Here is a 14,636-nt window from a genome sequence, read left to right as displayed (position 1 = left end):
TGTGGTCCCAAGTCTTAGCTTGGTAGATAAAATAAGGCTTCTAATTGTGCATGCATAGCTTGCATGTAGGTATAATGCATGGGTTAGGCTTATAATTTCCCAAGGATGAGTAAGGTCATTGTTAAGCATGATAGAAAATCATATGTACTACAATATAGCTCATTATTAAGCATGGGATGATTAACCTCATTGTTGTGCATATAGTACAATGTCAAGCTCATTGTTGTGCATTGTTAAGAATGGGATGATGAAGCTCATTGATAAGCATGGGATTAAGCTCATTGTACTACCATATAGTACAATATTACTTGTATTTGTTTTATGTGTTTTTTGATATTCAATGTAGATATGTCAGACCCAAGTGTTGTTTCTTTTCGAGTGCATTTTGGAGGAAAGTTTGTTAATACTCCTCGTAAAAGGTACATTGATGAAAAATTAGGATTTTACTATGATTTTGACAAAGATTATGTTTCTTATTTTGAAATTGAGGGTATTGTAGAAAATTTTGGTTATAGCATTTGGGATCAGTTATTTTACTTGTTGCCACACAAACCAATTCAGATTGGTGTTAGGCCCCTTGGAGATGATAAAGATTGTATAGAGATGTTAGCTTGTTATGAAGGTAAGAAGTGGATTGATATCTGTGTACAATCCACTCAATCGATGGGTCAAAGTCAAGGAGGGCAATCAGTTATACCCCAAATTCCTAGTACAGCTAATAGGGGCCTACATGGGATAGAATGTGTAACTGATAATGAAGCTGACAATGAAGAAGAAGATGATAGTGAACAAGAAGATGATAATGATCAAGAAGAAGAACAAGTGGCTAATAAGGATGATGAACAAGAGAAAGAAGGTAATATTGAAGAAGAAGAAAGTGAGAAGGATGATGAACAAGTGATTAATAAGGAGTCTAAAAAAGGTTCAATGGATCAGCAGCAATATGATGATTACGAGATATACTTCACTGTGCATCAAGTGAAGGTGAGGATCTATTAGATGTAGAGGCTACACAACAAGCTAAATCACCTTTAGATGATCCTAAAAGTGGGTCAGGCCATCAGATCAAGGAACAATAGGATAAGAAATCAACTGCAGCTAAAGATAAAGGTAAAGAAGCAATGAAAGATGTACATGAAAATGCTGAGAAAGAACAAGTGATGGGTTGCACTCTCCCCCACCTTCAAATGATGATACTTGTAGGCCTGCTAGGGGTACTAAACTTGATGCAAATACCATGGATGATCCTCAGTTAAAAGTGGGGTTATTGTTCAAGGATGTGTATCAATTTTGGGAAGCATTAAAAAGTTACACTATCAAGGATGATAGGGATATAACATTTATCAAGAATAAGAAGATCAGAGTAATTGCTGAGTGCAAGTAGAGATATGCGTGGAGGCTTCATGCTTCTCAAGTTACTGGGAGATGTCATTCCAGATTAAAACTTTTAAGGAAGCTCATAAATATGGAAGAAGTTTTATGAACAAACAAATCACAGCAAAATGGTTGAGCAAGCAATATATGAAGAACTTGAGGTCTAATTCTGATTGAAAAATTAAAGCTTTCAAGGATCAAGTTAGGAGAGAGTACCATGTAGATGTCAGTAAGCATATGATATATATAGCAAAAAAGTAAGCTATGGATGATGTACATGAAGATAATATGGAGCAATTCACTAGGGTTTGGGACTATGCTGAGACATTGAAAAAGTATAACCCAAATAGCTGGATAAAGGTGGTTGTTCTCAAGCCTGAGAGGTCATTGCATCCTAGATTTTAAAGGATGTTCGTATGCCTAGAAACACAGAAAGAGGGATTCCTACGAGGTTGTAGGCTCTTCATAAGTTTGGATGGATGCTTCATTAAGAATGACTTTGGTGGACAAATTCTAAGTGCAGTAAGGAAGGATGGCAACAGTAATTTCTTTTCCTTAGCATATGCAATTGTTGAAGGTGAGACAAGAAGTTCTTGGGAGTTTTTTTTTTAGAGTGCTTGATAGACTACATTGGACCAGTGGAGCAGCATAGATGGGCATTTATGTCAGATAGACAAAAGGTATGTACTCAAATCTAGTATTTAATGATTATTGCATGAATGTCTTACAATCTTCTTTGTTATATTGTAGGGTTTGATAGAGGCCTTTGACAGTGTGGTTCCAAATGTAGAACAACGAATTTGTATGTGACATATGTATGCCAATTTTAGGGATAGAGGACATAGAGGTAGTCTTTGAAAGATGATCTATGGATGGCAGCAAGTTCCTATACGGAGTTTGATTTTAACATAGCTATGGACAAGTTGAAGATGAAATCAAAGGTAGCTTATGAGTATGTGGCTAATATAAAAAAAGAGACATGGGCAAGACACACATTTAGCTCAAGATGTAAAATAGATCTGATTGTGAATAACCTCTCTAAGTCTTTCAACTTCTATATAGCGGAGGCAAGGGATAAGCCAATCCTCACAATGGCTGAATGGATTAGAACTATTCTTATGCAAAGATTTCAGGTGAAATGAGATGGGACTAAGAACATGTCATGGGAAATTACACTAAGTGCACAAAAGATGCTCGAGGATGAGAAAAAAGCAGTCAATATATGTTTGCCTACATATGCTGGAAAGTTCGTGTACCAAGTGAGTTGTTCTAATAGAATTTTTTGTGTTGATCTGAACAAATGGTCTTGTGGGTGTTACAAATGGGAATTGACAAGGATTCCTTTTAAGCATGCAGTTGCTGCATTATATGTCTCAAAGATGGATCTCGAGATGTACATTAGCCACTATTATAAGGAGGCATATATAAAGGCTTATGAGCCTATGATACATCCTGTTCTTAGTGAGGAATAGTAGGTGAAAACAAACTTTGAACATCTTGATCCTCCTATAGTTAAGAAACAACCTGGATGGCTTAAAAAGAATAGAAAAAGAGGTCCTGAAGAGTCTAGAAAAGAGGGTGGGGTGAGATTTAGGTACTATTCTGTAAGGTGCTCAAATTGTATGCAGCCTGGGCACAATTACAAAACTTGTGAAAAACCAAGGAGACCTAATTTGAAAATCAGAAAGAACAAGAAGAGGAAAGAGTGGGATGAAGATGTAAGTTCACTTGTAAATTTATTTGTTCATTTATAATTTTATCTTATTTATTTGTAAGTTCATATGTTCCATTGTGCAAAAATGCTATGTGATAGGTTGTCGGTGGAAATATCACTCCTTCTGGCCCCACGTATGTTGAAAATAGCAAAGGCTTCGACATTGTCTATTACGTGGGGCCACATATGTTTGTGTATCATTCTCTTTAATATTTAGCAATGTCTTACAATCTTCCTTTGTTTTGTAGGAGCCTAGGAGGCAAAGGATTAAGAAGTATCCTACTGGAAGAGGTGGTCACAGGAGGGATAGCAGTGTAGATGTTCAAGGCTTCAAACCAAGTCCAGGTAGCTGTGTAGGTTTTCAAGAAGGAGCTGCGCATGATTCTTAAGGGAGATAGTGACTATGTATGGATGCTTCGGGCTTCATATATTGATTTATGAAAGCACCGGTAAATGTATCATGGTGATTGTAAATGTATCACTGACTGACTTGACTTTCAATGTTTGTGAGCCTGAGGTCTTGGTGATGAATGAATTGTTTTGGAAGTAATGTTTGTGAGCCTAGTCTTGTCCTCCATGTTGATCAAAAAATTTCAGAAAAACCTTGATCTGAAAGTAATTGGTACAGGGTATTTGGAAGTTATGTTGGAATACAAACTCAAATGCTAATGAACAACAAGCAAACAAACAACTGTAAGATGCCTGGTGGTAAAAATATAGCAATAAAGCGATACTATTTTTTTCAACCAATAACAGTTCACCTTCAGATTTTTTCAGTGGCCCTTGACAACAGCAGTAGCCAACAAGAGAAAGTTAGGTGGTTACATCCAAGATGTTTTGCATTAAAGACCTCGTACTCCTTTGCATAAACTGATCTAATAGCAGTTTGCTAAAATTCAGATTGGAGTAATTCATCAGCAAGATACTGTGCAGAACTTGGTTTCTAAAACAACATAAACATCATCCTAAAAAAGACAGGTAGACATCACATGAAGGAAATTTCAAAGAACATAAACCCAAAAAGAACACAAGCAAAACTTGATTTGAAGCAGAACTTCACAGGAACTTGATTTCAAAGAAAATATTTTTTTCTGCATTGCAACTGATAACTTCACCGGAAGAAAATTTTACTTTTACAAGATGGGCTTTACATTATTATGGTACATAGGTTTGACAAATATATGTGCGCATTTGGCCTACACCCTAAGAAAATGAGAGCAACCATGACCAAACAAGATGCAACTACAAATCTGCTGCATCTTCCTCTCTCTCCCCTTAACCTAAATTGGTTTTTTAACTCAGCAACTTGATTTTCCAAGGCAAATTTCTCCCGTTCCACCCTTTCATTTTCAATCTGAAGCAGCCACATGTCAGCCTCTAACTTTTCATTTTTTCTCTACAACTTACTGTTTATCTTCAATGCACGTCCAGTCCACTCAAGATCCAACCATTGAAAATAGTTGCAACCCCTATTAAATTGTAAAAAAAGTTAGAAATGAAGTTTAATAATAGAAAATCAGGTTAAATCAAAGTTAAGTACATCATGAGAAACCGAAACTAAATTTCTCTTCAAACCTAGAACATGAAAGACATCATTCAGCTTGATGGTCCTTGTATCGTTAGCGCCAATCTTTACAACTCCTCCTTTTGTGATTGGATATGTCGACTTATCTGCTGTAACAATAACTCACTCTCCATTATGTTGGCGTAGCTCTGAGAGTAGTGAATCATTTTCAGTTACATGGTGAGAGCAGCCCGAATCAATGATCCTCTCCTCTTTGCAATTGTCATGATTGAAAAGAACTTGAGCAGCATCATTCTTTTCTTCAACTACTTCAGTAGTGAAGCATTGCTCCAATTTGAGTTGTTCACCTCCTTCATTGTCACTTGCAACGTTTGCTTTGGAAAGCTTCACTCTACAATTTTTCTTGATGTGCCCGAGTTTCCCACGTCTATAGCACTTGATTGGGTTGTTATTCTGTGAGCTGCCACTAGTAGCTTTTTCCTCATTTGAGCTTCTTTCATTATTCTTATTCTCTGCTGAAGTTTTCCTCTTATTATGCTTTCCCTTTGAGAAGAGAGCAGCATTTAGATCAGAGTTCTTTGCCATTTGCTTTGCCAAGGCCTCCTGGTTGGAAAGCAAATTCTCCAATTCTTCAACCGAAGGCTGATTTGCCCATCCTTGAATGGAGGTCACAAAAGATAGGAACGAAATTATTTAACTTGGTAAACAGAAAAACAACTTGGTAAACAGAAAAACAAATACAAGAAAATAGCTACCAGTAAGATGCACTAATTTTTGACACCCTTGAGCTCACTCACCCTTCTCCTCTACTGGGGGGAGAAGTTTCCTTCTCCTCCCTTTTGGGGGATCTACTAGGTTCCCCTATTTATCTATGAAGCATCTATCAGATCAAAGGAGAACCAAGCTTGATGATAAGAGTGCCAAGTACATCTTCATCAGGTACGATGCTAGATCCAAAGCCTACAAAGTATTTGATCCAAATACTTAGAAAATTATAGATGAGTAGAGACGTAGATTTAATGAAGAAGGCACTTGGAATTGGAACATAAACATGATGATAAGAGTTATGTAAAGGTGGAAGAATGAAGAAGAAAAGTCCTTTGTTTATATGAAGTACTGCAAAAAAACGGTACATGGTTCAAAACAATGGCTTCATATCACTAGAATAAAAATGATTTTGATTTTTTTATTACATTCCTAGTTCATTTTATGTTATCATGATAATCCAGTGTATAAATTTGCAATTAGTTTGTCTAAGTTACAGTGATCCAGTGACATTAAAAAAAAAAAAGTTGCAGTGATCCAGAAAGGAATAAATGTGTAGTTTTTCAAATTTTAATCCTCATTTCTTATTATCTGATCCTAAACTTCTTCCGCTTTACTTTGTTTTTTTCGTTTGATTATTATAATATTCTTAAATATGTTAAATTATATATTTTATTTAACTTATAAGGAATAAAAATGGTTGATCACTCCGGAAGAAATTTTTGAAAAACGTAATGAACATACAATTCTTGAAAATAGAAAAGAATGACTGGTGTTGCTGCCGAACTCCAATGATGCCGTGTCAAAAAGTCAGTTGGGTTCGTCGGCGGACATGAGCTGCCTTCCATGGCTGAGAGATCTACAAAGAAAATCCTCTCATTGGAGCATATTCGATAGGAGATCCTCCGATGCTTAAGTTAGTCAGAGTTTAGAAAACAATCGAAGGAGAAAAAGAAAGTGAGTAGAAGCAAGGTATTAGCTTTTCGATCTAGAGTTCGGCCTTACTTGAGGATTTTTTTTTACCTCTTTTATATAGAAAGTGAGTTGCAGATTGTTATACTGGAATCTAGTAGGCTGCTAGGGACTACAAAACCATGATCTGACAGACTATTAGGATTTGTCCACTATCCTCTAATTAGGATTATTAGTCATGCCTGCAGATCGAATCAGTTAGTCTTGGATGTCAGTCATGGATCGTGCCTATATTTCAAAGATTGCTGAAGAATCTCAGAGATCATCCATATGGTGAAGCGGATCGAAAACCTATGGTAAGGTTTCACCTTAGGCGTATGAGTGTTCACGCAAGTCGCTAGATGTTGTCGGCCGATTCTCGACCTTGGAGTTGGCAGTTGACCAAGGTGGAGATTGAATAAAGACCGATATCATGGTATTGCCTAATCTCGAGTTGCTCAGGCCTCCCCCTGATGTCCCTAGCATTCTTGCCCAATTAGGCTATCTATAGGTGCTCGACTACGATTCAAAGAGTAGAGGTTGGATCCAGTAGTGGACAATACTCATAACAATTGCCTCCTACTTTGGAGTCTAAAGTGGCTTCACTGCTTTGAGTGAAGGGAGTAGTCAGTTGCTGATTACTACCCCAACCTCTTTTCTGGAGCATTTATTTGGCAGTATATAGCGATTGGAGCCTTGAAAATCTCATGTTTGTTTGCATCCACCACATGTTGGGCACTAGGCCTTTTGTCATGCTTTCTAAGTAGCCGGAAGGTGGTCTGCTTCAAGGATCATGCGGCGAAGAGTCATACAGCTTGGGGGCCTAGAGGTGTGTGCCCTTTAATACTAGTGTTTTCTGAAAATGACATTCTACTGGAAGGGATAGCTGGGGCACCTTTTCATGGGAGACATGGTCTCTGAGACCTCTCGGATGCATGGTGACACATGACATCTAGTTAGGGTAGTGGTAGGGTATGCCTTTGCCCGCTCTTTTTATAAATAAAGGGGTTCACTGCCTGAGGTCGATCTCATCCCATCGACCTTCCATGATGTTGCTGTGGCACCATTCCACTAGGTACCCAAGAGTCATCGGTGTTTGTCTTTCCTTGGAAGGGTTCTCCCCACCTCTGGTCAACTACAAGGTATGCCAAAGGAGGTGCGCATGTAGGCATTTTGATTTGGCATGGGAGGTATTTAAAAATATCACCATTTTGGCCACGAAGCAGCAACGATGATCGCTTGGGGACTTCTTCAGTGTTGTACTCTATAAAAAAATCTTTGATCTTTGTAGAGGGCAGTCTTTCGCCTCCCCCAAGTTAGCTTTCCGATCCTCTTGGGAGGAATATCTGAAGGTAGATAGATTTCTAAGGGGAGAACCGATTATGCCATCCCAAATATTTTCTAGTAGGGACTAGTGGCCGTCAGGGAGATTTCTCCATGTGGACATCATTGAGGACTTCACGGTCATCTAGGGGATTTCTCCATGTGGACGTTATTGAGGGCTTCACCGAGCAAAGTCCAAGTTTGCTTGGATGCATCAACAGACACGACCTATTCTCCACAGCTGAAGGACCTGCAAAGCAAATTCTCTCAAGCATATCCGGTGGTGGACCTTTCAATGCTTAAGCCAATAAGAATTTAGGAAACAATTGAAGGAGGAAGAGAAGGCAAGCAGGAGTGAGGTTTAGCTTTTTAGTCTGGAGTTCGGCCTTACTTGAGGATCTCCTTCTTATCTCTTTTATATAGCGAGGGAGTTGTAGGTTGTTATGCTGGAATTTGATAGGCTATTAGGGCCTATAGGGCCATGATTTGAGAGGCTGTTGAGATTTGCCCACTATCTCATAATCAGGGTTGTTAGTCATGCCTGCAGTGCAGATCAGTTAGTCATGGGTGTCGGTCGTGCATCATGCTCATATTTTGGAGGTTGTTGGAGAATCTCATAGATCATCCACATGGCCAAGTGGGCTAAGAACCTATGGTGAGATCACACCTCGAATATTCGGATGTTCATGCAAGTCGCCAAATGTTGTCGGTTGATTCCCGACCTTAAAGTCGGCACCTAACCAAGGTGGAGATCGGATGAAGAACGATGTCACAATGGTATCTAATCTCGGATTGCTCCGGCCTCCCCCTAATGTCCCAGGCGGTCTCCCTCGACCGAACTATCTATAGGTACTCAGTTGCGATTTAGAAAGCAAAGGTTGGGTCCGGTAGGGGGCAATCCTCGTAACAACTAGTTATCATCTAGGCATGATTGTAAGAATGTACCGAGGTAAATAATACGTTAAATTATATATTTTGTTTAACTTATAAGGAACAAAAAATGATTACCAAAAAACTTAATGAATACATAATTCTTGAAAAAAGAAAAGAATGACCGATTATCCTCTAGACATGACAGTAAGAATGTACTGATGTAAATTATTTGTTATTTTTTCTTTTATATTACTTTGCCCCAATAAGTTCCTTTCAATATTTACATTATTTACCATTCAAAAATATTTACATAGAATATTAATCTAATGTATCATTATTAATACTTTTATACTTTGACTTTCTATATATTTTGTATATTCAAAAAAATTATATTTATCCCTATCATCTATGTCAAAGTATTATGTAAATCTACAAATTGTAGAAATTGTAGATTTCCAAGCTAGGTTATAAACTAAAACTTTTCACTATTATATTTGGCACATATCTCAAACATTTATTCTTATCTAAACATAGCTGAAAATTAATGTTCTGGCTAAAAGCAAATCTTACAAAAATCAACATATTCTATAATAGGTGATATAAAGCCTGCTATAATTAATGAGCTATAGTAAAAACTTATAATTATACTTTTTGGTGCAACCAATATGGTATGACTGATCAATCTCCAATGCCTGGGTAAAATTGTATCGATTTTCCTATAGATATTTCATCTCAACAAAAAATTTATAAGTTATTTAATTTATCCTAAATTAATTGCTGTAAATTTATTTTTAAAAGGAACAAATCACATGCAATTATCGAAGATGAAACTAGTGCTGCTAATTTTGTCACATTTTGCAAACTAGCTCGACAATTGATTCATATTATAATGTGTAATCTTGCAACGAACACAAAATCTGACAGTGTATACTTTCATCTATTGTTGAAAAGGTCTTTAACGACACCCATGTTTTCCAAACCTTTATGGGCTCCCAAAAATTTAATAGTAATACCCTTAGTTTTAAGGTGACTAAAAAGTTTGAAGATGTGGGATCCCAAATGCCCGATTTATCTCAAAGTTCAGATACCGGTCCTTCTCCATTCCAAATTTCAGAAAGAGCCATTTCAACCCCCGAAAAGCATGCTCAATCCAACCTCTTCCAAGAAGAAACTCCGGTAAAAAAATCTCCAAGTAGGTAATCAACTCCATTTAGTAGCCTTTTCTGACAACATTCACTTGTATCCATCATCAAAAAAAATGACAATAAACATTTACATGATTCCAATCTACTTTCAGCCCATCATCACCTATGACCTCTCATGTCCTCCGTTTGTAGCTATTTCCAACACTGCCCAAAAAAAAAAAAACCATACAAGATTATCTACCTTTAACTAATACTAAACCATTTGTTTTCTTTGCTATTTGGCATTATGCTTCGTCTGTTGCCTTGGCATTTTTCTCGCCTAGCTCAGTCCATCACGTGCAAAGCTTCTTCCTCCCCATTATTCAAATTTGGTAGACGCCGCACCCATGTGATCCATCCCGGTATCGCGACTCCAAGGTCTCTTTTTTAAGATAAAAATACAATAAATAAATAAATAAAATAAATGAAAGGTCCATCCTCGTTGGCAGGGGATCCTGCCCTGCCGTCCAAGGCCTCAAAGACGAGATTGAATTACCTGAGACTTGAGTGGAACAAAGGTGGGGGTGAGGAACATGAACCATCATCTATTGAAGTTGTTAGGATTTGACGCCTCGAGATTCAATCCACATTGAGCCCACAGCGAGGTTCGCGGCGAAAAACGGAGTCCAACGAGACCAAGATCACCCGAAACGGAGCTCGGATGGAGGAGATACGAGTTTTTGAAGTCAGCACGAGAATCGAGGCGGCGTAGGATCGCCGGCGACCGGCGGTTGGCGGTAGCGGCGCGGCCGCAGGCGGCGGCGCGTGGGACGCGCGACCCAGGCCCGCATGGGACGCGCGGCCCAGCGGGGCGCACGGCCCAGGCGCTCGCAGGCCCGCGCGCAGGCGCGGCCCAGGCCCACGCGCGCGGGCCGGCCCAGGCCAGCGGCCTGCTGGCCCCCCTTGCCCCGGTCCACCGTGGATCGGGCGGTCCACGGCGGGGCCTGTGGACCGCGTGGGCATTTCTCATGCATTTCTCGCGGTCCACGGCACTATTTCGTGGACCGGAGCGCGATCAGACGGCCCAGAGAGATCCCGATCTTGATCCGACGGTCTGGGACGTTGATTTGGCTTGTTTAGGACTCTTAAACCTAATCTAATTAGGTTTTAAGCTCTGTTTAACCCTTTAAAAGGGCCTGAGACGAACAGAGAAGGCAGCGGTTCGGGTTTCTCGTCGTACAGAGCCGTACGAACCCGATTGAAGAGAGAGAGGGGCGAGAGCGCTGAGAGAGAAGGAGAAGAAGGCTCCTGGACAACGGTCGCCAGGCTCTTCAGGGGTTCAGGGGGGTCTCCAAGAGAGAGAGAGCTTTTGTGAGGAAAACTTCAGGTGAGAGAGAATTGGGTGTACAAGGGTTGAGGGTGAGGTCTCCTCTTGTAAAATTTTCTTTTCATAGTGAAGTTTGCATGCCCCGTGGAGGCGAGCCCTTTTGTGGCTGATCCACGTATTTTGATTGTTTTTCTTTTGTTTTGTTTCTTCTTTCTTTCTGCTGCATCGCGTGGTACTGAAAGGATCTTGGGAGGTGGTGTCCTGACCAGACATCCACTCAACAAGTGGTATCAGAGCAAGGCGGTACAAGGACGCAGATTGCAGCGGTGGTGAGCAAGACTGAAGATGGAGAAAACAGAAACAATCAAGATGGAGATCAACAAGTTCGATGGTAAGAGCAATTTCTCCTTGTGGCAGGCAAGGGTGAAGGACGCGCTCATCCAACAGGGGTTGATCGATGCTCTCTTGTGCGATGAGAAGCCGACCACCATGGAGGTGCGGGATTGGAAACGGCTACAGATGCAGGCGGTGAGTACCATCCGCATGTACCTGACGGATGAGGTGGTGATCCTAAGTGCTGAGCGAGACTTCACCGACAGTGCTGTGGTCGAAGCTCGAGGAGTTGTACATGGCGAAGTCTCTCACCAACACACTTTTCCTCTGGAGGCAGTTTTACCAACTGCGGATGACTGAGGGACAGAGCGTGCAGGAGCATTTGAGTCACTTCCAGAAGATCCTCACCGACCTTCTCAGCGTTGGCGAGAACGTTGAGGAGAAGACCAGGGCGCTGGTTTTGCTGGCATCGCTTCCACCTTCGTACGAGTCCTTGGTGACTGCTCTTCTAGTGGGGAAGAGCACTATCAAGATGAACGAGGTCACTGCGGCGATACTCCAGAACGAGGTTCTCAGGAGGGAGAACCCAGCTTCGAGCTCAGGTGGCGGTAGCTCAGCTTTGGTGGCTTCTGGAGGAGCAGGAGGCGGTAGACGGAGCGACAGGAGATCGCATCGAGGGCGGTCTAAGTCCAGGAGGGACTTGAACAAAACCAGGTGTTACCGGTATGAAGAGTTTGGGCATCTAGCCAGAGATTGCCCTCAATTGAAAAATCGGACGGTGGCTGTTGTAGCGACGGCCGGCAGCGATTCAGATGGAGATGTCCTGGAGATATCTGACGAGGTATCTACTTCTTCCCAGCAGTGGATATTAGATTCTGCATGCCCCTATCATGTGTGTTGCAGAGAGGAGCAGTTTGACTCCCTGAAGAACAGTGAGAGCACTGTATATCTGCTGGATGGATCGAGCTGTGCGATCAGAGGCATTGGGACGGTCAGCTGGAGGACACATGACGGTGCAGTGAGGAGATTGGGGGAGGTTCGATACATACCCAATTTTAGATGGAATCTTATCTCACTTAGCAGATTGGATTCGAGAGGCTACGGGACGGTAGCTGGTGGAGGAATCCTGAGGGTGTTACGCGGCGATAGGATTGTGCTGGAGGGGAAGAAGGGGAGCAGAGGACATTATTACCTAGCAGGGAGCCCAGTGCGAGGTGGAGCTTCGGGAGCCAGGTAGAAACCAGAGCGAGGTGGAGCTCCAGGAGGTGGATCGGGTACGAGACAGGAGACTCGGGAGGACGAGAGGCGACGTCGCAAGGTGAGATTCCTATTGCCGCAAGATGATGCCCCGAGCAGGTCTCAGGTCAGGAGGAGCACAGCATACGACGGAGATGGGATCGAGCAGCCTGGCTCGACTCCCATGTTTGCCCATCCATGATCAGCAGGCGATTGTCCCAGGGCATGGGGGCGAGGAGATCCAGAAGCTCTCGGAGTTTGGAGGAGATCGAATATCGAGTCGAGGTGGAGATTGTTAGGATTTGATGCCTCGAGATTCAGCCCATATTGAGCCCACAACGAGGTTCGCGGCAAAAAACAGAGTCCAACGAGACCAAGATCACCCGAAATGGAGCTCGGATGGAGGAGATACGAGCTTTTGAAGTCGACACGAGAATTGAGGCGGCGGAGGACCGCCGGCGACCGGCGGCTGGCGGCAGCGGCGCGGCCGCAGGCGGCGGCACGCGGGACGCGCGACCCAGGCCCGCGTGGGATGCGCGGCCCAGGCGGGCGCGCGGCCCAAGCGCTCGCAGGCCCGCGCGCAGGTGCAGCCCAGGCCCGCGCGCGCGGGCCGGCCCAAGCCAGCGGCCTGCTGGCCGCCCTTGCCCCGGTCCACGGCGGGGCCTGTGGACCGCGTGGGCGTTTCTCGCGGTCCACGGCACTATTCCATGGACCGGAGCGCGATTGGACGGCCCAGAGCGATCCCGGTCTTGATCCGACAGTCTGGAACGTTGATTTGGCTTGTTTAAGACTCTTAAACCTAATCTAATTAGGTTTTAAGCTCTGTTTAACCCTTTAAAAGAGCCTGAGATGAACAGAGAAGGCAGCGGTTCGGGTTTCTCGCCGTACAGAGCCGTACGAACCCGATTGAAGAGAGAGAGGGGCGAGAGCGCTGAGAGAGAAGGAGCAGGAGGCTCCTGGACAGCGGTCGCCAGGCTCTTCAGGGGTTCAGAGGGGTCTCCAAGAGAGAGAGAGCTTTTGTGAGGGAAACTTCAAGTGAGAGAGAATTGGGTGTACAAGGGTTGAGGGTGAGGTCTCCTCTTGTAAAATTTTTTTTTTCATAGTGAAGTTTGCATGCCCCGTGGAGGCGAGCCCTTTTGTGGCTGATCCACGTATTTTGATTGTTTTTCTTTTATTTTGTTTCTTCTTTCTTTCTGCTGCATCGCGTGGTACTGAAAGGATCTTGGGAGGTGGTGTCCTGGCCAGACATCCACTCAACAGAAGTGGAAGTGGCAGAAGATGTATTGGAAAGGCTCCAACCTCACCATAATCTGAAGGAGTTGGATATCTATTCTTATACAGGCACCAGATTACCCAATTGGATGTCACCTTCTTTCCCAAATTTAGTTGAGCTTACAATGGGGGATCTCAAGAGGTGTGAACATCTTCCGCTTGGTCCATGGCCCTCATTAAAGAAATTGAAATTGCGTAAAATGCATGCCGTGAGGAGAATCGGAGAAGAGTTTTATGGGGATGGTGGCGGCATCACATTCCCGTCACTAGAGAATTTGACTTTAGAAGACATGCCCGATTTGGAAAAATGGCATGCAGAATCATGCCCTCGCCTCACCAAGTTGGAGATAAGTTCGTGCCCCAAATTAGTCGTACAGCCATGTATCCCATGCTCCATGGAGACTCTTACAATAAGAAGCAGCAATGAGATGCTGTTATCAGCAGGGAGCCTTGCAAGGTTGTCCAAACTCAAATCTCTGGAAATTTTTAGCTGCGGAATATCATCATCATCTGGGTGGTGGGATGGGCTGCAATGCCTCACCGCCCTGGAAAAGCTACTAATTGAAGAATGTGATGAGCTAACGTGTTTGCCCGAGAACATTATGTACCTGCCCGCACTCCAAACCCTTGATTTAGTGAGAAACAGAAATCTAGAGGGAGAAGGAAGGAAGCAACAGCAGCCCAACAGAAGGAAGGAAGCAACAGCAACCGTTGAGTATCTAGAAATTCAAGAATGTGATGAGCTGACTTGTTTGCCCTCACTCCAATATTTAAATATACAAGAAACCAGGATGTTGTATTTTTTGCCAGAGTGGGTAG

The 14,636-nt window shown here is 42.6% G+C and overlaps 1 protein-coding gene across 1 annotated transcript; it reads left to right on the top strand.

Moving 5' to 3' along the window:
* The first annotated feature begins 7,375 nt into the window (after window positions 1-7,375).
* Window positions 7,376-14,636, top strand: LOC140856197 (uncharacterized). The gene is made up of 4 exons (XM_073253341.1): window positions 7,376-7,471; window positions 7,621-7,681; window positions 13,764-14,527; window positions 14,628-14,636. The coding sequence occupies exons 1-4, from the start codon at window positions 7,376-7,378 to the stop codon at window positions 14,634-14,636; spliced, it is 930 nt and encodes a 309-aa protein (XP_073109442.1).

This window comes from Elaeis guineensis, chromosome 3 (genome assembly GCF_000442705.2).
Source record: "Elaeis guineensis isolate ETL-2024a chromosome 3, EG11, whole genome shotgun sequence".
Lineage (NCBI taxonomy): Eukaryota > Viridiplantae > Streptophyta > Magnoliopsida > Arecales > Arecaceae > Elaeis > Elaeis guineensis.
Note: the sequence above shows the minus strand (reverse complement) of the source record. Positions and strands in the feature narration are given on the sequence as shown.

What these genes read in the sequence shown, in the direction of transcription:
- LOC140856197 (XM_073253341.1), top strand. Translation starts at nt 7,376, where the DNA reads ATGATGTTGCTGTGGCACCATTCCACTAGGTACCCAAGAGTCATCGGT. An exon ending in CACCTCTGGTCAACTACAAG is followed by an intron (nt 7,472 to 7,620) that starts GTATGCCAAAGG and finishes TGATCTTTGTAG; the next exon opens with AGGGCAGTCTTTCGCCTCCC. An exon ending in CTTGGGAGGAATATCTGAAG is followed by an intron (nt 7,682 to 13,763) that starts GTAGATAGATTT and finishes TGGTACTGAAAG; the next exon opens with GATCTTGGGAGGTGGTGTCC.